General features: G+C 37.3%; 1 protein-coding gene and 1 pseudogene across 1 annotated transcript; both read left to right on the top strand.

Moving 5' to 3' along the window:
- Positions 1 to 326: 326 nt before the first annotated feature.
- Positions 327 to 22,573, top strand: ARF4 (ADP ribosylation factor 4). The gene is made up of 6 exons (XM_045493293.1): positions 327 to 901; positions 9,694 to 9,774; positions 10,260 to 10,369; positions 16,116 to 16,187; positions 19,396 to 19,521; positions 21,618 to 22,573. Exons 1-6 carry the CDS (start codon positions 835 to 837, stop codon positions 21,702 to 21,704), a joined length of 543 nt encoding a protein of 180 aa, XP_045349249.1. The 5' UTR covers positions 327 to 834; the 3' UTR covers positions 21,705 to 22,573.
- LOC123605777 lies at positions 16,241 to 17,682 on the top strand (annotated as a pseudogene).
- Positions 22,574 to 23,759: the final 1,186 nt, after the last annotated feature.

The following is a 23,759-nucleotide window of genomic DNA, read 5'->3' as shown; positions in this document are numbered from 1 at the left end:
TTCATTACGACCTGGAGCGGAGAGGTCAATGCGTCTAGGCCACAGCCTCTATCTCTGCACGACAGCTTTTAACCACTTATCTCCTGGGAAAGCAGGGCCCGTCTTCACTTCTCCACTAGGGGAAGTGCCTAGTGCTGCGCATGAAACGTGTACTTTCGTGGACGGGGGAGTCCCCAGCGCGCATTCAGTTTAAGAGTAGGTCGCTCAAAGGCAGGAAGAACAGGTTCACTTCTAACCCACAATGCACAGAGCGCCTTTCCGGAAGTAAGGACAACAGCCTCCTGAAAGTATTTATCCGGGCGGAAGCGTCTCGCCTAGACTCTGATTGGAAGTGACCAGCCAGGGCATTGTGGGACTTTGTCCGTCTCCCAGTACGCATGTGCTAACTGGCGTCGCCCCGATGGTCCACGTCCGGGAGGAGACAACTGCCAGAGAATCGCGTCCCCGAAGTTGGCCAATCCCTTTCATGCGCAGGCGCAGTGGTTCAGGCAGCACCGGAAGCGCAGGGGGTTGGGGCGGCGGTGACGCGATTCTGTCCGCGTTGGAGGGGCCGGGCCGCCGCCGGAGTAGCCGCGGCTACCGCGTGACGTGGCATAGCAAAAGCCTAAAACGCCAGAGCCGGAGCTGCCGCGCCAGTCGTCGAGCAGGTCCTCGCCCCGTTAATTCTTGCTCTGGAGCTTCGTCCGACACGCCGGCCAGCGAGCCGTGTCTGTCGCCTTCTTTCTCCTTCAGCCCGTCTTCCTTCGCTCAGTTTGTCGGGAGAGTGAAAAGAGAAGGCCCGGGGACGCCCCAAAACCCCTTCTGCTCCTGCCCATCGCAAGTGCCACTACTGCCATGGGCCTCACCATCTCCTCCCTTTTCTCCCGCCTCTTCGGCAAGAAGCAGATGCGCATTTTGATGGGTGAGTGAGGGGCCGAGAACCGAGGGCAGGCCCCAGTAGGGATCGGGTAAGGCCGGGTCTGGGTGCTAGGGGCCGCCTTGGGGCCTGTTTGCCCCTCCGCCCGCGGTGGTGGGGGAGGGGCGGCGGGCTCGGGGTCAGGAGGAATTCTTAACGGGGAACAATGGGGCGAAAGGTGGGCGGTCGCCCCAGATCTGTGTAAAAGGACTGGACAGGGCCGCGGGGCAATGGTCTTCCTTGTGGCTGTGGTTTTCTCTACTTGATCTTACTGAAAGCTACACAAGATCGGGCGCAGATGTGGGGGAAGCGAACTCCCGTCTCGCTAAGCCCGGAAGACACTGGCGAGGCCCATTCTGAGAGTGCGGTCTGGCTCGTCTCTTCTCCGGTGTGGGCAGCGGTCCGAAGTGAGGCAGAACAACTCTAGCCTTCCTCCTCCCCCTTTCTGCACCGTGTACACACTCTGCACACTCCAGTGGTATGTGAGCGAGCCGTCGCCAGGAGCCCGGAGCCGGCCGGGCCAGGAAGTGACCAGGCCCAGAGCGGTGGTCAGGGAGCACCCAAGATTTCAGAAGAGTCCGGAGTCCTCAGCGCTCACTTCGCCAAACTTCGCGCTGGATTCCATTTCGTATTTATTTCTTTTCCTTATTAATATCCCCTTATCTTTTGGCCATTCTCAAAAACTAAATATATTTGGTTTATGCTCTTTGGTTTTCAATTGATTTTTATCTAGCTGACTAAGGTTTAATGAAAAAAAAACTTTTAAAGCTATTTTTTTTTAAGCCGGTAACAAGTTTCCAGTAACTGAACATCCTGACACTCAACTTTAGGGTAGCCTTGTTAAATAACAGTTACAAAGCGGGTTTTTGTTTTTTTTTTTAATTGTTTGGGAAATAGGCTTTTAAAACACTGCTTTTCGGTGCCAGCTTTTCTGTTTTTAGTTATTCCATTTGAGGGAGAGGAGGCTTGCATGTCACTTGGGTGATACGAGCAACCCCTCCCCCATATTACTGTGAGTAGTCTCTACATCACAGCTAAGCTGTGTGGGCCTGAGTAATGCCACAAGGAGCCCTCTAACTTTAAACGTTGAAACTTGTCGGTTCGTTAGATTTTCCACAGTGGGGAGGAAGTTTTATTTTCTAGTTCTACTACCATTGAAAGTTTTCCAAAGCAAGATTCAGTAATTGGAGGTGTATGAAGGTTAAGGACATACACGTTTAGTTCTTTTTTCACTTAACTGTTATTCCAGCTTCTTCACAGTTCGTGGAACAATTGTTAATAATTCATTCAGAAAGATGTCCAAATGTTTTCTCTTTAAAAGTTTTTTAGATTTCACTTTTAGAGACAATTTTTTAAAGGAGGACAAGCATATTAAGTTTTTAAGGTGGCTGAAAATTGACAGTCTGAAAAGGATCTGAAGTCATTGGGAGGACTTTGGACTGTGATAAATGAATTTCCAGGCTGTTCCTTAAAGAAATTAGTAGCTAGTTGTGTTCCTGGAAATGTACTGAGTTGGTCCTTTTACTTAAGATACATTCTAAATTAATTGCTGTTTCACATTCTAAGTTTTCTGTGATGGCTAAAAGTTTCAGAAGGAGAAGAAAGGTAGAATTATGCTCTAAGAACTTTCCTAAATTTACTATATTAGAGGAGCATTTCTCCCCCTACCCCTAAAAAATAATGACTGAAAGAAAATGAAAAAGTATTTAACTTTGCAAGGGATCGAAGTCATGATTGGGAATGAACTCATTTTATGTTAAATGTTTTATTGCTCAGGTTTCCTATACTTGTTTTGCAGTTTAGTTTTGGGATAATCAGATTTCCTTGATTAAAAACACTTCAGTCACAAGGTCAAATTTTATAGTAACTCAGCAGATGAAGCATAACCTTAGAAGGATATGTGCGTGGGTAGGGAAAGAGGTGATTTGGAAGTTTGATAAATGATTTTTTTTTTTTTTTTTTTTTGGTCTAGCTTTATGAGTGTCTGCATAAATAATCACTCTTATTTATGATTAAATAGATAATCATATCTATTATGATTATAGTAACTATAATCATAGTTATAGTATGTTAGCTCATGAGTCTGGTTTGCCAAATTACTGTTAAGTTTAAAATTTTATTCCTACACGTGTTCTCCCAGAAAGTTCAAGTAATTTTAAAAGATGTTTGAAGTTACAGCTTGTAGTTAAGTAATTAAAAACCAATACAGTGTTTCAAATGTAATGTATAGATTGACAGAAATTGTATAGTTTTTTTTTGTTTGTCTGAGGAAATCACTCATGTGAATTATATTATTGAGCTTAAATTCAAAGATGACCAATTTCCATCTTAGATTTCTCATGTAGCCCTGCATTATCTTATTTTTAGACTGATCTCCAGTGTCTTGATCTGTGGTAAGATGTACTTTTGTAGATGACTCCTCCAAGTTTTGTTTACATTGGAAAACACTAATGTAGGTTCTATAGAGGAATTATTAATCCTGCACTCTTTGAACTTGAAAGTTTCTTGCTATTGAAAAGCTGGAAAAAATGTTGCTTTCTAAAAGATTGCTAATTACGGTATAATTTTGTATTGCCTTATATGTGACTGTGACTGTTTTTTTGGGGGTGGCACGGGAGGTTCCTCTATTTGCCAATTTGAAAAATGTTACTAATATTTTAAATGAGGCTTCAAGCTGAGGAGTGGCATTTCATGCTTTTTCCCTAGCATATTTTGTAAATACACTTCTTGTGTGATTTTTAATTTTTTTTGTCCCCATTCTAGAAATAACATGTCCTGGGGCACCTGGGTTGCTCATTTGGTTGAGCATCTGACTTTGGCTCAGGTCATATCTCACAGCTCATGAGTTTGAGCCCCGCGTCAGGATCTGCTGGCAGCTCAGATCCTCCTTCGGATTCTGTGTCTCCCTTTCTCTCTGCCCCTCCCCTGCTCACACTCTGTCTCTCTGTCTCTCTCTCTCTCAGAAATAAACGTTAAAAAATAAATAAAAACAACATGTCCTTTTTGTTAAATTTTAAAAATATGAGAAAAGAATAAAGTGATAACTATAATTCCACCATTTCACTGTTGTTAACATTTATTATATTTACTTTCAGGCTTTTGAGAGGATATTTGTGTTCTCTCTTTTTGATTTAGCATATTAGCATTTTCTCAGGTCATTGGTTGAACACATAATTATCAGGCTTAAAAAAAAAGCCCTTTTGATTAGTTATGTGATTTAAGGAAACAGTAGAAAAGGCAAAAGTCTTTAGTTTGATGCCACTAGAAGTTGATACAACAATTTTTAGATGCACCTTCTGGCATTATTGCAAATGGCTTTCAGACTGATAATTTGCTGCTAATTAACACATTGATCAAAGTGCAGATACTTCTGATGTTTTGGGTAGAAGTAAAACTTAAGCTTATAATAATTTTTCTTTTCACCTGGCAGCCTCGCTTTCAGGTTTGATGGTCAAACTTCTGAGGAATTAGATAAAATACCTTTTAAGATACAGTGTGTCCATCAGGGAAAACTAAAGGCAGGGTGGCAATATATAAATATCTTTTGAGAGCTTTGGCATATACTTCGGGGTTTTTTTGTTTTTCTTTTAATTAAAAAGTTGAGATGCAATTCATGTAACATAAAATTTATCCCTTTAAAGTATACAATTCAGAGGTTTTACTGTATTCACAAACTTGTGTCACCACCACCAGTTTTAATTCTAGAACATTTTAATCGGCCTAGAAAGACACTCTATACCCGTTAGCAGTTACTGTTCCCCTTCTTCCCCAGTTCTTCAACCAGTCATGTACTTTTAGTTTCTATGGATTTGTGTGTCCATGATAGTTAACATAATGTTACCATACAATATATGTTCTTTAGTATCTAGCTTCTTTCACTTAGCATAATGTTTTCAAAGCTCATAGCATGTTTCAGTACTTCATTCCTTTTTATGGCTGAAGAGTAATTCCATAATATGAACATACCACATTTTGTTTATCCATTCATCATTTGATGGAAGTTTGATCGTTTCCACGTTTTGGCTCTTATGAGTAATGCTGCTGTGAACGTTTGAAAACAAGTTTTTGTATGGGCATATGATTTTAATTGTCTTGGGTTCTGTTAACTATATTTAACATTTTGAGGAGCTGACAAAACTTTTCCAAATCAGCTACACCATTTACATTCCCATCAGCTTTGTATGAGAGATCTAATTTCTCTATAAGACCTGTGGTATTGCATACCTGTTCTACTCCTGTGATTCTGGGGACATTTCTGAACCTTAGATGCTGTGTGTGAAAAATGGAGGATAGTTGTGGGATTTATATTATAAAAATGTGTGGAATCCACCCAGTGTTGTGCTCAAAACACAGTAAGCACTCAATTTAAATTATTTTTAAATAATTGTGAAGTTGTATTTCAAGCTTTCGTGTAGAAAATTTTCAAGATAAAAGAAAACACGAAGAAGAAATAATCCTATGTGAAATTTTACCCATCTGAAAATACACTTTTTTCATCTAAGTCTCTTTCTTGCATTTTTTTTCCTTAAGTAAAGATCATTGGGATCTAGCATCTTTAACTTAGAATATTTTTTGCTGCTACATTTTAGTAGACATACTTTTTAACGATTGGTAAAGATTTTGGGGGTAGTTTTGCTGCTGTTAATACTTTGGTCAAAGTGCAGGTTCAGTTAAGGAGAACAAGTAATTCCAGTATATCTTTCAATACAGTGACTTGTTTATGGGGGTGGAAGGGAGGGAGGACATTACTGGAATGTACAGATTAGAGTCTTATCTTGGCTAGTTGAGAATTGGTTATAGTTTCGTTTTGTGGAGAAATCTCATTGCCAAATATTGCCACATTAAGGAAATACATAAGAAATGACTAAAGTAGTACAAAATTGTTAGATCAACACATTTTTGAGTAAAGAACTATACAGTGAGTTTTAAGTGGTGGTACACATTAATTTATGCATCTTTAATCTCGCAGTAGAAATTTCTTTTTAAAAACTTCTGCTTTGCATTTATTACAACACTATTATTTTGGGTGCAACTCAAAAGAAACTCTTGTGATTCAAAAATCTTATATGTGGCTGTGAGCCATTTAACTGTTGTCTACAGTTTTTAAAGTTTTACTTATTTTGAGAGAGAGAGAGCATGGTGCAAGTTGGGGAAGGGCGGCGGGGAGGGGGGGAGAGAGAGAGAGAGAGAAAGAAAGAGAAAGAAAGAGAGAGAAAGAAAGAAAAAGAAAAAAGAAAGAAAGAAAGAAAAAGAAAGAAAGAAAGAAAGAAAGAAAGAAAGGAAGGAAGGAAGGAAGGAAAGAAAGAAAGAATCAACCCCAAGCAGTCTCCCTACTGTCAGGACAAAGCATGATTTGGGGCTCGATCCCATGAACCTTGATATTGTGACCTGAGCTGAAACCAAGAGCTGGCCACTTAGCTGCCTGAGCCACTCAGGCACCCCACAATTTTTATTTTAAAAATAACTTGCTGAAAAAGCCTTATAGTTGCATTATTTTGTAAATACTCCTTCCCTTATTTTTTTATTAAAAATAATCATAAAAAATATATTCAAGTCTCTTAAAGCAGTCATCTTCCTGATAGATTCATTAGGAAATGTAACCAGTCCAACATATTAATAAAGGAAATCTGCTATTTGGGATTTTTTTTAAATGAAAGTAACACATGTTTATTGTGTAAAATTCTAACTGTAGAAGTAGAAGAATATTAGTTATGTACATGAGTGGGTGTAACGCTTTCATTTAAAAAAATTGGGTTACCTCTGCTTTTCTAGAACTTAAAATAGTTATATAATCATAATTTGTCTTGGGTTTCTTCCATTCATTGTTAGTATTTTTGTATTTAAATTCTTTCAGTGATGGTGTGAGGTTCAGTTTGACAGAGTTGATTGGCATGTGCCATAGTTCTCAAACCTAGCTCATGTTCGTTTGTTCTTTCTTTTAAATCTATTTTTAATTATTATTGTTGTTGTTATTATTATTATTATTATTATTATTATTATTATTATTATTATTTTACGTTGGGCATGAAGCCCAACTTGGGACTTGAACTCATAACCCTGAGATCAAGACCTGAGCTGAGATCAAGAGTCTGATGCTTAATCAACTGAGCCACTCAGGTGCCCCTCGTGTTTTTTCTAATCAGTATCTCAGTGTCACTTCTTCTGACTTGGGTTTAATCATATTTTGACTTAGTTACTTAAGGGTGAATTTTGCTTTATTTTAAAATTTGATTAAGGGGTGTCTGGGTGGCTCAGTCGGTTAAGTGTCCGACTTAAGGCTCAGGTCATGATCTAACAGCTCGTGAGTTTGATGCGAGCCCCGCCATCAAGCTCAGAGCCTGGACCCTGCTTTGGATTCTGTGTCTCCCTCTCTCTCTCTGCCCCTCCCCGACTTGTGCTGTGTGTGCATGTGTGTGTGTCTCTCTCTGTTAAAAATAAACATTTAAAAACTTTTTTTTTATCAAAATCACCTGAGAAGGACTCTTCCAAGAGACCGCTTTTTTGAACAAGGAACCAATCATCTTGTTCTACTCTTCATTTTCTGTATTTTTACTGAAGCTGTCAAATTTGAGGCAGTTTCTTTTGTTTCTTTGTGTATATTTTAGAATTAGGTTTCCTGATTTTTTTTTGATACTGTCCCATACTCAAAAAACAAAACACCTCCTGATGCCAGTGGTTTTTCTTATGCCTGTGAGTGAGGGCTTGGCTGCTCACTCTGACTAGTAAGTGTCATAGTATTTTGGAAAGAATAAACCTGAATATATCAGTATGAAGAAGTAGGGAACACCGTTTGATTAGAGGACACAAGATATAAATTGCTTGAGTGTCCAGAGAGATCTTAAAGTTACCTTTGTAGGGTACAGAGCAGAAACGGTTGTTACGGGGCACCTGGGTGGCTCAGTTGGTTGAGCGTCCGACTTTGGCTCACGTTATGATCTTGCTCTCCTCATGCTCTGTCTCTCTGTTTCTCAAAAGTGAATAAACGTTAAAAAAAATTTTTTTTAAAAAGAAATGGTTGTTACATGGGTACAGGAGGTCTGAAATTGCCTGTGGCCTTTAGGTCTGTTTTAGGTAAGTGGGGTGATTTCTCTGTTTTTTCAACTTAATAGCATTTGTTACATGTGCCAAGTCATGCTTTGATTTAAATATTTAAAAAGCATCCTTGCTTAAATCAATACTCAGTTGAACTAATTTCAAAACCTGGGATAGTATAAATCTAGGTGGGCAAATGTGATGTCCTTGGAACAGTGATAAATTCAATGAGGCTATTAGATATTGGCCTTTCATTTGGAAGGGTTTAGCAAACAATGTAGAATATGCAGGTTTTGAGAGATTCATACTTAGAATGAACATTTAATTTGCTCATTACTATCAATGTAATAAAGAAATATACCATCTTGTTCCAGTATGGATTTTTTTTCTTCAGAAATAAGCACATTCTTCCCTACTTGTATCTGCCTCAAAGGAGTCATTTAAAGAATTTAGACATTAGTTACATTGGAGGTGAATATGATAGGGCTATTTGGTTACCCAAATTAACCAATCTTGTGTTCTCATTTCTGTGCATTTGATGTAGGAATGGATATAAATAGGGGTAAAATTGGCCTCATCTTCCTTTGGATACTAGGGCATGGTTACATATTTTTTAAAGATAATTTTTATTCACTTTTTAATTTTTTAATTGTTTAATATTTTTTAATGTTTTTTAATGTTTATTCATTTTTTTAAGAGACAGCATGAGTGGGGGAGGGGCAGAGAGAGAGAGAGAGAGAGGGAGACACAGAATCCAAAGCAGGCTCCAGGCTCTCAGCTGTCAGCACAGAGCCTGACGTGGGGCTTGAACCCATGAACAGTGAGATCGTGACCTGAGCTGAGGTTGGATGCTTAACCGATTGAACTGCTCACGCACCCCGATTTTTTGAATTTTTTAATTAAAAAGAAAAATTTTTTTTTTAATTTTTTTTTAACGTTTATTTATTTTTGAGACAGAGAGAGACAGAGCATGAATGGGGGAGGGTCAGAGAGAGAGGGAGACACAGAATCTGAAACAGGCTCCAGGCTCTGAGCAGTCAGCACAGAGCCTGACGCAGGGCTTGAACTCACGGACCGCGAGATCATGACCTGAGCCGAAGTCGGACGCTTAACCGACTGAGCCACGCAGGCGTCCCCCAAAACAATTTTTTTTAGGGTGAGCATGCAAATGAGGGAACAGGGCAGAGGGAGAGAGAGAGTCCAAGTAGGACTCAATCCCCACCACCCTGGTATCATGATCTGAGCCGATATCAAGAGTTGGATGTTTAACAGACTAAGCCACCCAGGCGCTCCTTTATTCACTTGTTTTTGTGTGTTTTCTGATTCAGTTTGTGACTTGTGTTTTTAAAAATGAGAGTAGTTCATAGAATTAATAAGAACTTGAATTGGAAAAAATCTTAGATTAAATGATTCAGTCTCTCCTTGTTTTATACCTAATTTCTCTGGTCTCAGTTTTCTAGAGTGACTTGTTTATAAAGGCAGTTAACTAGTTTGTGGCAAAGCAAATCTAGAGACTAGAGCCTGAGTCAGCCTGATACTCTTTTCTTTTCACTACTACATGTTGTCTCTCTAGGTCTAGAAAGAAAAACGGAAAGGCTTTGTGTAACAAATGTTGCTCTTGGGGATCAGAAATGAAGTAATTTCATTTCTAACTTATTTGTGCCTTGTCCAGTTGACTTTTGCTTTCAAACTATGAATTTATTGTAGAATTAATTCTTAGTATGTGCTTTTAGTCTAGATTTAAAATCTATAATGTCTTTTTCTAGTTGGATTGGATGCTGCTGGCAAGACGACCATTCTGTATAAACTGAAGTTAGGGGAGATAGTCACCACCATTCCTACCATTGGTAAGAAAGTTTACAGATGAGTTTAATTTATATCATAGTATGTTATAAAGTGAAATAGAATATGGTTTAATTTTGAAACAGTTTTTTAAGGTTTATTTTTTAGAGCAGCTTTATGTTTGCAGAAAAATTGAGAGGAGGGTACAGAGATTTCCCATATACTCCCTACCCTCATGTATATATAGCTTCTCCCTTTATCAGCATCACTCATTTGAGTGGTACATTTGTTATAATTGATGAACCTCATTGACACATTATAATCATCTAAAGTCTATGGTCTACCTTACGGTTAACTTTTGGTTTTGTGTATTCTGTGGGTTTGGATAAATGTCCTGTGGCATATATCTATCATTATAACTGGCTTAGATTCTTTTTAAGTTTGTTAATTATCTAGTAGGACTTTAAAAAAGCAATTCTGAGGCAATTCACAATAAAGGGGTCTATTTTCTTTATGACATTTTGCACCACTGTCTTTTTTTTCTCTGTAGGTTTTAATGTGGAAACAGTAGAATATAAGAACATTTGTTTCACGGTATGGGATGTTGGTGGTCAAGATAAAATTAGGCCTCTCTGGAGGCATTACTTCCAAAATACCCAGGTAAGGAATGCTGTACAGTTTGTATAACTTTTCTTTATATGTTTCATGCTTTAAAGTTTCTGTTACTGCCTACTATTTGACTGGGTGTTGGTGTTTACTCTGTGAGTTGCCATTCTTATCCTTGCTTACATATTCTTCAGTGAACTCTCTCACTCATGCCTTTGAAGGCTAAATTACCCAACGTGGAAGATTTACATAGCCATCATAACAATATTTTGGAAGATTAGTTGCTGGGGGGGGATGATTTTCAAGATTAAATTAGATGTCTCATCAGTAGTTCTGTTGGTTTTGTTCTTAGTCTAGAAAGTAAGGTCCGAATAACTTATCATTATAATTTTTAATGAATAAAGGGTAATTAATATTCCTTAATTTAGCCCCATTAAGTGTTTATTAAAATACAGTAAGAAAAAAAATTAATGTAGATCTACCTTGTTGGTTTATAAGATATTTTTATATTTTCACGTAGTATATATAATGGTGGCATGGGAGAGACCTTAGTAATCCTGTAGAGTAGGAGTTCTCAAATTTGGCTACACATTAGAATTCACCTGGGGAGCTTTAAAAAAAATCCCAAAGTGCTGATCATTAACTTGACTTGAAATTTCTGTAGATATAAACTATGTATCAGTAGTGCTTCTCAGACTTTGATGTGCATATGAATCACCTGGGTATTTACAGATCAGTTTAGTAGGGCCTGGCTAAGGCCTGATATTCTTTTTTTTTTTTTTTTTTTTTTTAATATTTATTTATTTTGAGAGAGAGAGCACGAGGAGGGAAGGGGCAGAGAGAGGGCGAGAGAATGAATCCCAAGCAGGCTCCATGCTGCCAACACAGAGCCTGATGCAAAGCTTGAACCCATGAATCGTGAGATCATGACCTGAGCTGAAACCAAGAGTCAGACGCTTAACTGAGCCACCCAGGTGCCCCAAAGCCTGAGATTCTGCATTTCTAGCAGGTTCTCCAGTGGTAGTACTGATGCTGTTGGTTTAGGACCTTACTTCGAAGAGCAAGGCTCTGTTACAATAAGTTTTTTCAATAGCAGCACTGTTGACATTTTGGGCTGAGTAACTATTGTTGGCTCTCTGCATCGTAGGATGTTTAGCAGCATCCCTGTCCTCTACCCACTAGGTGCCAGTAGCAAACCCCACCCCACCCAGTTGCAGTAACCAAAAATATCTTCACATATTGCAAAATATCCTCTGGGGACAAAATTGCTCCCTCATGAAAATCACTACTCTAGGCTAACTCTTATATAGGAGCAAGCTGAAGCTTGGAATAACTTACCTAAGACTGGAGAGGTGGTTCTTGTTCTACATGTCTCTTTAAACTTGTTCCAACTCACTTGTGTTTTCTTTAAAAATTTTTTTTTATTTTTTACATCTTTTTATTTTTGAGAGACAGAGTGAGGCAGGGTGCGAGTGGAGGAGGGGCAGAGAGAGAAGGAGACAGATCTGAAGCAGCCTCCAGGCTCTGAGAAAGTGTTCAGCACAGATCCCAATACGGGGCTTGAACCCACGAACCGTGAGATCGTGACCTGAGCCAAAGTCAGACACTTAACTGACTGAGCCAGCTAGGCACCCCACTCGTGTTTTCTACCACAGGAGAAGTTTCTCATCAGTTTTTGTTTATTACCGGAGTTGATAGATAACATTTTTTAAGTAATGTGTGATGTTACCAACACTTCATATGTGTAAGATTTGCACAGGTCATTCTTGGTCTCCAACTCATAAAACATTGTATGCAAGTGAGGTATATTGCCACCAGGTGGCAGTGAATACCCTACATGAGTGGCTGGAACTACCAGGTTTAAGTAGTATGTCATGTCCAGTAAATAACATGCTTTTTTATTTAAAAATAAGAATGTTTCTGTTCATTAGCTATGATTAGAAAAGTTATTTTGAGGGGCACCTGGGTGGCTCAGTTGGTTGGGCTTCTGACTGGCTCAGGTCATGATCTCGCGGTTTGTGGGTTTGAGCCCTGTGTCAGGCTCTGCACTGCTTTGGATTCTGTCTTCCTTTCCCTCTCCCCCTTCCCTGCTTGCTCTCTCTCTCTCTCTCTCTCTCCTTCTCTCAAAAATAAATAAACATTTTTTTAAAAAAGCTATTTTGATAAGAGTCACATGCTTGAAAAAACTTTATTATGGAAATTGTCAAATGTATGCAAAAGTAGAGAGAATAGCATATAAACTTCCACATCTCTTGTTACCCAACTTCAGTTATTAGGATATAGCCAGTATTGTTTAATCGATATTCCTCTTATGTAATTCACCTTTTAGATTATTGTAAAGCAAGTCATAGTCCTTTCATTTAGGAAAGATGTTTTTGAAGTAAAATTAGGGATGAAGTAAAGCTTTGCTAATTCTTAATTTGTTATTCTTGACCAAGAGTAACCCAATCTTATTCTAGATTTGTTTACAATGCTTTGTAACTTACTTTTGAGCTCTTAATTGAGATTAGACCCATTCCTGGCCTCTTTAGATCACCTTATAATCAAAAGTCCCAAGTATTTTTTCCTTGAGAACTCATTCCTGTAGGAGAAAGTTTTATGTGTTACCTGATGTAATCTCAGCTAAGCTCTTAACACCAGCTTTTCTAGCATTCCTGGTTAGTTCTTTTAGCTATAAAATGTAAAAGAAACCAATACCATTTAATCATGCATGTAACTTCTTTAACAAGCCAGGACACAGTGTTTGTTGTAGTAAATTGCTCTTCCCTCATTAGACAATTCCAATTATTTTGCTATTCTAAATAAGTAAATACTTGCCCTTTTAGGTAGTTTTTTCTTACTGTAGCGGAACTTATCTTTAGAATCCTAGCTTTTCTACATTCTTGATTCTGGGTTGTCCCAGGAAATGAATAACTTTGAATTTATTGCTGAAATACTTCTCTCTCCCAATAGTGTTACTTTGGGACTGATAGCATTATTTTATATTTTATTTTATTTTTAATTAGCAATTTCTTATTAGCACACTTGTGTGCAGGACGCGGGGGGTGGGGAAGGCAGAGAGAGAGAGAGAGAGAGAGAGAGAGAGAGAATCTCAAGCAGGTTCCACACCCAGTGCCTGAGGTCATAACCTGATCTGAAATCAAGAGTTGGACTCCTAACCAGCTGAGCCACCCAGGTGCCCCTACATTTTAAAAGAGAATAAAAATGGGTTGTTAGTAATCCAGATAAAATTAGATCCCTTTTGGAGGCATTGCCTCTTCCAAAGGGTAGGTTCTAAAAAGGAATGGCTTTTGGGGCGCCTGGGTGGCTCAGTGGCTCAGTCGGTTAAGCGTCTCACTTCAGCTCAGGTCATGATCTCACAGTTTGTGAGTTTGAGCCCCACGTCAGGCTCTGTGCTGACAGCTCAGAGCCTGGAGCCTGCTTCGGATTCTGTGTCTCCCCCTCTCTCTGCCCCCTTCCCTGCTCATGTTCTGTGTCTCTCTGTCTTTCAATAATAAATAAATGTTAAAAAAGAAATTATAAAAAAGGAATGGCTTTTGGAATAGAAGAGGAAGGAGACAACTTTTCCTAAATGCCTGTAATAAGTCAAGTACGATGCTAGATTCTTTTTGTGCCTCTATGATTACATTTAACTGGCTTATAAAGTTGATGGCATTATTTTATAAAAGAGGAGACATGTTCAAGGATTAGATAATTCATATAATAAGTAGTCTTGAGATTTGAATTTGGTTATCTTTCCATTATGCCATACTGGCTCTCATAGCACCAGAAGTATTTTCAATGGTTAGGATGTTTAAAATGATGGTTTCCAGCAGAGATAAAGGAAATGGGTTTGAAATTTGCTAGACCAAAGGAAATTGTTATTTAATGACCATAGCCTAAAATAAATATTTGGTAAACCTGGCAAGCTTAGTACTGTGGTGGTCCTGAGGGGTAAATAGAAAATAATGTAGCCCATGGGGCGCCTGGGTGGCGCAGTCGGTTAAGCGTCCGACTTCAGCCAGGTCACGATCTCACGGTCCGTGAGTTCGAGCCCCGCGTCAGGCTCTGGGCTGATGGCTCATGATGGCTCAGAGCCTGGAGCCTGTTTCCGATTCTGTGTCTCCCTCTCTCTCTCTCTGACCCTCCTCCGTTCATGCTCTGTCTCTCTCTGTCCCAAAAATAAATAAACGTTGAAAAAAAAAATTAAAAAAAAAAAAAAAAGAAAATAATGTAGCCCTTTGTCTTAAGTGGATTTTATGCTCTCAGTGGATTTAATCAAGTTACTGACATAAATAAGCACAAGACAGTTTGTGGTAAAGTGACAAATGATCAGAAATACTTCAATGGTTAGGGTTGTAGGGAGAATAATTTTTAAAGTAATCACTTTAGTATTAATAGGAATAGATTTTAACAAAGCTATCAAGGTAATCTGCCCTCTCTTTCTTACTCCAGTTGAAAATTTTATACTTTTCCATTTGAAAGTTTTTAGAGAAGTCTTAACTGTTCCCTTAATTCCATTTCTTTTCTAGCATGGAATTTTAATATTTGTGAATATCAATAAGAATGGTTACTATTTTTCTTTTTGTTAAGAATTTTGTGGCTCAGTGGGTTGAGTGTCCAACTTTGGCTCAGGTTATGGTTTCGCAGTTTGTGGGTTCGAGCCTGCATCAGGCTCTATGCTGTCAGCTGTCCCCCCGCACCTTCTCTGTCCATCCATTGCTCGCATGTACACTCACTCTCTCTCAAAAATAAATAAACATTTTAAAAAATAAAAAAAGAATTTCATATCTGAAGGCACCTGGCTGACTCAGTCTTTGGGACTCTTGATCTCAGGGTTGTGAGTTCAAGCCCCACATTGAGCTTAACTTAAAAAAAAAAAAAAAGTCTTCTTATTTGATAGGTCAACAACATTATGGAGCAGAACTGATTTTTCCTGTGAAGCCTATAAAAACTGTAGGGGCGCCTGAGTGGCTCAGTTGGTTAAGCATTGGATTTCAGCTCAGGTTGTGATCTCACAGTTTGTGAGTTCAGACCTCATGTCTGTGCTGACAGCTCAGAGCCTAGAACCTGCTTGGGATTTTGTGTCTTCCTCTCTCTCTGCTCTCCCTTGCTTGTGTTCTCTCTCTCGGTCTCTCAAAAATAGACGTTAAAAAAAAAAAAAAAAAACTACTGTAGGGTGCATCTTCCCCCTCTTATTTTTTTAAAGCACTTTGTCCTTGCCTTTGACTGAATAAGCTAATTCAGTTAGTAAATTCATGGATCTTTAGAGTCTTTGGTTTATTCTTTTATCTTTTGTTCCCATCTATACTTACCTGTGTGAGGTAAGAGGGGTAAAATTTATTCTTAGTGTAGTTGAAAAAAGTGATCAATTGGTTAAGAATAAGATTTTTATTTTACTATTTTTTTGAATGTTTATTTTTGAGAGCGAACACAAGCAGGGAGGGGCGGAGAGGAAGGGGAGACACAGAATCCAAAGTAGGCTCCAGGCTCCGAGCTGTCAGTGCAGAGCCAAATTGCAGGGCTCAAACCCACGAACCATGAGATGACCTGAGCCGAAGTTAGACGCTTAGCCAATTGAGCCACCCAGGGCCCCAAGATTTTTTTTTTTAAATAACATAAGTTAAAATCACAAATAGTGCTCAAATCATTTTTAGTACTTAGGGCCCTGTTCCTTTTTTTTTTTCTATTAATAAGGAGACATTGTCTTCCTTAACGTTTAACTCAGTATGGTTTTTCTGCTTGTACTTACTTATGTTTTATATTTAGTGTCTCCTTTAAAGTTAACTGTTAATAATTTATTTACACAATTTTTCCCCAGGGTCTTATTTTTGTGGTAGATAGTAATGATCGTGAAAGAATTCAGGAAGGAGCTGAAGAGCTGCAGAAAATGGTAAGAATATTTTTTAAATCTTTTGTTTGCAAGATATGTTTTTCAGGGTGACAGCGGTATTGTTAGTGGATGGTACCATACTGTGATTAGATTACAGAAATGAATTTTTCTAGGAAGAACCATGCACGTAAAAGAGCTTTTTAAAAAACACACAGAAGAGTAGCTACTTCATTAAGTTGAGAAGAAGGCTCAGCTTTTTAGAGTGCTCCATGGGTGATATATGTCTCTGGTTGAGGATGTCTCCATTAGTCCAGTCCTTTATTTAATAGATAAAAAATCTATGGTTTTGAAACTTTTGTGATGTAAGAATCTTGGTTCAAATCCCTTATTCGCAAGATCATTGGGTTTGGTTTTCTGTGTGCTGTTCCTGTATAACCAATACTTTGAAATGTTTTGTAATAGTAGCCATGATAAAGAATTCTACCTGAAAGTAGTAGTATTTCAGTTGATGATGGTATTTTGGCTTTGTCATGTATCAGATTGTTTTCATACACAGTTGACCTTTGAGCAGCATGGGGATTAAGGGTGCCAGCTCAGGCCCCACCCACCCATATGTACAGTTGAAAATCCACATATTACTTTTGAATCCTCAAAAACTGCTGCTTTTCTGGGCTACAGTTTAGTGGTGGGAATATTGGCTCCTGAGGCCGCATCTTCCCATCCCAGGTGGTAGCTCTTCCTGCCAGTCACAATGGAGAAGCAGCCTGAAGAGCAAGCGGCTGCCAAGCCCTTGGACTCCAGAGCAGGAGGCGGGGAAGGCAGGCAGCACAGGCCACCGGCGCCCAGGTGGTGCAGCCCAGGGACCAAGGACCGCTCGACCCTTCTGCTCAGGCTGAAAGCACAGACAAAAAAACTCTTGGAATATAACTCAGTGGTTCATGTAAATGAAAAAAACAAAAACAAAACTCCAGTAGAATAAATCATGCAAGATAAGCAAATTGAAGCTAAAATTGAAGACCTGGAAAATTGCTTTTGAAATGAAAAAGCTTGTGTTAGACAGGATGCAACTTTCAACTGCACTTAAAAAAAATCTGGAGAAAATTAACCCCAAGTGTGCTCATGGATCACATGAAACATGTACTAAAGCTAAATTAATAATGAAATCATACCAGGAATCTGGGATTTGGAGGAAAAACTGCTTGATGTTGGGAAGAAGAGATTATAATTAAAACAAGCTTCAGAAAGTAAGCTTTTGGAAATACAGACTGAAAAGAGTAAACAGAAAGATGATTTGGGACAATATGGAAAATTCAGACAAGATAAAGCCAATACAACAAAACCTACAAATTAGAGATACACATTTATTCAACATATGTTCCAAAACCTCATTTAGGGAGTAAAGCAGTTGGGCAGAGGATTTTACCTTTAAAGAGCCTGTCCTATAGCTTGAGAAGAATCACACCATGATCTAATAAGAATTCCATTGTGTCATTTTTTGTTTCAGTCTTTGATAGGTCATTTAAATAGCAAATTTGGAGTAAACATTTTTTAGTGTTTTTAGTGTTTAGTGTTTTTTAGTGTTTTAGTGTTTAGTGTTTTTTAGTGTTTTAGTGTTTTAGTGTTTTTAGTGTTCTAATACCTGCAGTTTTTTGTAGCTTCACGCTATAACATGAAATCTGTTGTTTTAAATATATTTAAAGTGACTGGCATACTCTAAAAGAATCTGAAAATCTTAGGGTTGGAAGGGTCCCAAAAGACCTGTAATCCAGCTTTCTGCTGAACGTGGACCTTTTTTCTGCAATATTCCTGGCAATCCCAACTCTCAGTTGGAATGTTTCTGTGCATTTGTCCGTCAACTAAAATATTAGAAAAATTAGAAAAGGATATTCATATCTCAATTCTTTTTCAACCGTCAGTTGTATTTTATTGAAATAAATAACAGTTAACACATATTTCAAATATTGTATGTATCATATACTAGATTTTTACAACAAAGTAAGCTAGATAAAATTGCTAAGAAAATTATAAGAGAAAATGTGTTTACAGTAATGTACTGCAAAAAATCCATGTATAAATTGACCTACACAGTTCAAACCCAAGTTGTTCAAGGGTCAGCTGTATTTATATTGTGAAAATTTATTGAGGAATCTTGCTAGAGGCACCTTGTCATGGTTTCATGGTGTAGCCATAAAATATTTACTGAAATGAAATCTTAATTCTCATTCATTACTTCTAAGACTGTAGTGCAGTTTGTAAAGCCATTGTGCCAATAGATGTGTAACTAAGTCACTGGTAGTTTGTCTGATGAGTTAAATATCACCCCTTCTACTCTTTTTGTAAACAGCTTTATCAAGATACAATTCACATACCATAAACTTCACTCATTTAAAATGTGTAAGTTACTGGTTTTTAGTATACAAAATTATGCAAACATTACCACAGTCTACTTTTTTGGAACATTTTCATTGACCCAGAAAGAAATTCTCTAGAACTATTCCCCATTCCTTCCCCTACTCCACCCCATACCCCCAGCCCTTACAACCACTGATTTACTTTATATGTGTATATGCCTATTCTAGACATTCATATAAATAGAATCATACAATATGTGGTCTTTTTTAACTTTTTGCTACTTTTCACTTAGCATAAGTTTTCAGGGCTGGTCCATGTTGTGTCATGTGTCAGTACTCATGCCTGCCAGCTTCTATATACTTTTACTTATTACTTATTTACTCTTACATTATTTCCTATTGTAATATACTCTTGTGTTCTTGTATTTTTCATGATACTGCTAATACCATAATCATTGTTTTGTTGTCCTACTGGTGTATGGTCCAGCTGGCTGGAAAGGAATACAAGTCCAAAAAGAATCCTCTCAATAACTTTACTACTGAGTACCATAAGATTCTGCCGTAAATACATATTCCCATTTGTGTTTCTGGTCCTTGCCAATCCTGACTCTTAATGGATGATCATGAAAGCTGAAATAAATGATTTACTTTAATGGAGTGCAGGATGATTGGCTTGAAAAATAGTTTTGCTTTACTTGAAAGGCATATGATTATTTGCTTGGGATTTAAAAATTGAAGGATATGAGGTTTAAGTTGTTAAGCGTGTATGAACTTCATGTAGTGAAATTATGTTGATGTTTAATAATGTATTTAATGTTGAATAAGTGATATATATAGGAAGACAGTGTTTTCCCTCCTTTGTGACAATAATTGAGTTCCAGTTTGTTAGTTGTTAAACTCTCAGCTTTTATTTCCAGCTTCAGGAAGATGAGTTGCAAGATGCAGTGTTGCTGCTTTTTGCAAACAAACAGGATTTGCCAAATGCTATGGCCATCAGTGAAATGACAGATAAATTAGGTCTTCAGTCTCTTCGTAACAGAACAGTAAGTATTTGGAGATTTGTATTAACCTCCTATTAGAATTAATAGTTTAATTGTTTAAGCACGTATTCAGTTTAAATACATATTAAGTAATTGTTCCTTTTGAATAGATAATGAGCACATCATTTAAAAAAATACGGTAATATACTCTTGCTTACAGACACGAGTCCTTTCAGGCTTTTGTAAGTGTGTGTTCAATTTTAAACTACTTTAATATCTTCTCCATTTTTTTTTTTTTTTAATTTTTTTTTTCAATGTTTATTTATTTTTGGGACAGAGAGAGACAGAGCATGAACAGGGGAGGGTCAGAGAGAGAGGGAGACACAGAATCGGAAACAGGCTCCAGGCTCTGAGCCATCAACCCAGAGCCTGACGCTGGGCTCGAACTCCCGGACCGCGAGATCGTGACCTGGCTGAAGTCGGACGCTTAACCGACTGCGCCACCCAGGCGCCCCAACTTCTCCATTTTTTAACATTTAATATTTATCCTTTAAGGATCCAAATGTTCAGATACCTTTATTTTGATTTTTATTAACTTTACCCTCAAATCATTTAGTATTCATAAATACTTTATGAGAAAATTGTACTTGATGAGAATTATATAAAGATTATTGATATTGTTAATTTTAATTTAAAATCTTTTAAATAGCTTTGCAGCAAGTATTTTGTAATTTGGTTTTCTTATTAAAACTGCAGTATTTAGCAGCCATATTTTAGATAATACTATTTTTTACTGTTTGCCTGTTAACATCAAAAGCTTGTGAACTATAATTATGACATTAAACAAGTTTTGAATTTAAAATTATAAGAGGGGTGCCTGGGTGGCTCAGTCGGTTGAGTGTTTGACTTTGGCTCAGATCATGATCTCGTGGTTCATGGGTTCAAGCCCTGCGTTGGGTTCTGTGCTGACTGCTCAGAGCCGGAGCCTGCTTTGGATTCTATGTCTCCCTCTCTCTCTCGCCCAGGCCCCACACCCCTCGTGCTCTGTCTCTCTCTCAAAAATAAATAAACTTTAAAAAAAATTATAAGAAATGTTATACTTGTTCTCCAGTAGCTTGTTTAGGTCAGTGATTTAAATACTGGGAAAACACAGTATACTGGTTTATATATAAAGATATCACAAACTATAGTGTGACTTGTGCTTTACAAGGTTTTTACTAAGTTGTCAACAAGGTAAATACTGTGCTGTGGCAATAACTGTATAGTATGTTTGAGATGTCCCAGGATGATTTAAACAAGATAAACTGTAAATGCTACCAGTTTCCAGTGCTGTGAAGATAATAATTTATGCCTTTTCCCAGCCTTCTAGGTTTCTGGGTGTTTGATATTCAAATAATAATTGGTAGCATTGTATACTTGCATTGAACTTGCGATATTAAAGCGAAGTCTTTATTGTAAGTTAGAATAAAACTAGTCAGTAAAGAAAAGTATTAAAAATAAACTATCCTTCAAGGTAATGAAATTGCTTTCTAGATCTTTTTCTTGCTCTTTGTTAGCTTTTCATGGTATTTCATGGAGTTACTGAGATATGATTCATTACCAGTTTAAAAAGTGGAACTTTTTAGAATACATGAGACTACATACAGATAGTGAAGTTATCCGAAAAGCCTGCCTCTATCAGCAGCTCCTACTTTTTTCAAAATTTTGCCTTCTGTACTTTGAACTTAGTTTTATGGGAAACAAGGGTTATAAGGACCTGGTGGGTACTTAGTTACTAATCTTCCTATGAATGTTCTTTTCGGATTAAGGACTAGATCATTGATTAAATCTAATAATGAATCAGTAGGAGTAGATTTAAATGTGGCAAGAGTTTGTGAGAAGCATGTATTAGAACACTCCTAATCAATATAGTTAGTGAGACCATTATAAAATGAAACATTTGTAAGATGCAAACTTTAATGTATTTATGCCATTATTCCTTTAGTTTTATATATTAATTTTTTCATTTACTTTTTTCCTATACATTTATGGTAACTGCTGACTAAATAATACCTTGGGCATTTGGGAGGAAGTATTCAATTTTCTGATTAAGAAATTTTAAAGACTGTGGTTATATATAGTATTCTGTTAATCACGTATTTTTTGTTCTTTCTTTACAGTGGTATGTTCAAGCCACTTGTGCTACACAAGGAACTGGTCTGTATGAGGGACTTGACTGGCTGTCAAATGAGCTTTCAAAACGTTAAATGAAACTGGATATCTAACCAAGGACACATTTGATAGAATTGGTCTAGGCTTGTTACAACAAAATTAGTTTGCATCTTGGTTATTAAACAGTATCTGGGACTGGTTTGGGCAGAATATTACAGCGTTTAAACTTATTTTGTTGCCAATTATTGTTTGCCAAGTATAATATTGCTATTAAGCAATATGCTTGGTTTTAAAGAAATTCTCCTTAACTTGGGAAAAAAAGTGTCCTCTTTTAATTTTATTTCTCTTAAGCCTAAATGCCTGGACATAGCTATTGTGACACCTTTAAATAAATCCGTTTTGAATGTTTTTTGAGCCCACAAGAAATAACGTTTTAAAGTTATCCCCTTGCTACTTTACTGATACCTTTATCATTCCTGGGACAGTCTGCTGATTTAAAAAAATGTAGCATTCCATTTGTATTTATTTTTCTCCCTTGCCAAAAAGATTTTCTAATCCTGCTTGTACCAGCCAGGGAAATGCTCCAAAACACTATTCAGATCTCTTGCACTGAGGACCTTCTATTTTCTCCCCATTATTGAATCCTGGCTTTTCATCAGCCAAGCTTACCTTAGCGTGGTTTGGATTTGATAGCTAATTAGTTCTGTGCTGGTTGCAAAGAGTTCATATTGAGATGATTTTTTAATACCCAGCAGATTGTCTTCCTTTATATTGTATCTTTTTTATGTTGCATGTTGCTTTTTGGTATCAGCCTGACTCTTTGCCCAGTATATGATAGTTCTGCTGATGTTTTATTGTTTATTGGTGAACATATCTTCATTAAGAGTTTTTGAAAAACTCATCAAACTCAGTAAGTTTTCTTCATAACCCATTTGGAATTCTTCCTAATAAAATGATAAAAATATGTTATTGTGTGTGTTCTTTTTGAGTCTTGAAGATATTTGAAATGGATTTTCTTATTTAGTGAAGTTAATTTGAATATATTACATTTTGTGAACAGTAATCCAGGTCTCCGTGAATTTACTAATTGTTTACAGTGGAAATAAAATACAGGTTGCTATCATGTATATAACAGTGTGATGGGGAGCAACTTCAAATTTTAGTTTCTTTTAATAAAATAGAGTTTGACATTGTACATTTCTAAACTCAGAGAAGGAGGCAAAAGCTGTAATAAAATGAACTGCCCCAAAAGCATGTATGCATGTGTTTTGTTTCACAACCGATGTTAGCTTTTAAAAAATGCAAGTGCTGTTTGCATGGCAGACTACAGACTGTTAGTGATGCTGCTCTCCTGTGTAGAAGAGTTCACAAGCACTTTCCTTTTTGGCTTCACCTCTTTCAGAACTTCTACAGAGAGCTGCATGCGACTAATTCTTTGTTAATAAGGCAATAAAGGTATATATACTTCATTAACTACATCTATTAAGTTATTAAGGACTCAACTTGGTAACCTTATGACTTAGTTTTTGTCTAAAATGTTTTATGTATTTTATAAACCTTAAAAAAAGTTCTTAGTGGCTTGTATAGATTCAGATAAATTTGTAGATTGAAATTTTATTTTCAAACCAAATATATGCTAGTAAAACATATTTTTGAATAATAAAGTGTTGGATCAAGTGAAAGGAAATTAGAATTAAGTACTTGCTGATTGACATACAGGTTACTGGGGTAAAGTGTTTAACATGGATCACTTGATACAAGTGTAACTTCATTAGCTCACTGGGTGAATTCTCCCTTCTCTCTGCATAAGAAAAGTATTATTTCTTGTTGGATAAAACTAAGATATGGTGTAGTATGTGTAGTTCCTGGGGTTCAACTAGGAGATACTAAACTTTGAATGGGTTCACCGTTATGATCATAGTTAAATCACCACTGTATTAATTTTTAAAGCAAGTCCAGGATGCTTTCACGGACTCTGAAAAAGGAGTAAAGAGAATCCATATAATCTTATTTGTGATGTAAAGGAACTCTTATTATCGTTGTAAATGACTGCATTAAGAAACTAAAATTGCCTAATTTTCACTAAATGGGCTAGATTTGCAAGATTGCCTTTTTTTTTTTTTTTTAAGAAAACATTAACTTGGTAACTT

Source organism: Leopardus geoffroyi, chromosome A2 (genome assembly GCF_018350155.1).
Source record: "Leopardus geoffroyi isolate Oge1 chromosome A2, O.geoffroyi_Oge1_pat1.0, whole genome shotgun sequence".
Lineage (NCBI taxonomy): Eukaryota > Metazoa > Chordata > Mammalia > Carnivora > Felidae > Leopardus > Leopardus geoffroyi.
This window is presented reverse-complemented; position numbering and strand designations above follow the sequence as displayed.

Coding starts and splice junctions, on each gene's coding strand:
- ARF4 (XM_045493293.1), top strand. CDS start 835: ATGGGCCTCACCATCTCCTCCCTTTTCTCCCGCCTCTTCGGCAAGAAG. Junction 902..9,693: donor GCAGATGCGCATTTTGATGG/GTGAGTGAGGGG, acceptor GTCTTTTTCTAG/TTGGATTGGATGCTGCTGGC. Junction 19,522..21,617: donor AGTCTCTTCGTAACAGAACA/GTAAGTATTTGG, acceptor CTTTCTTTACAG/TGGTATGTTCAAGCCACTTG.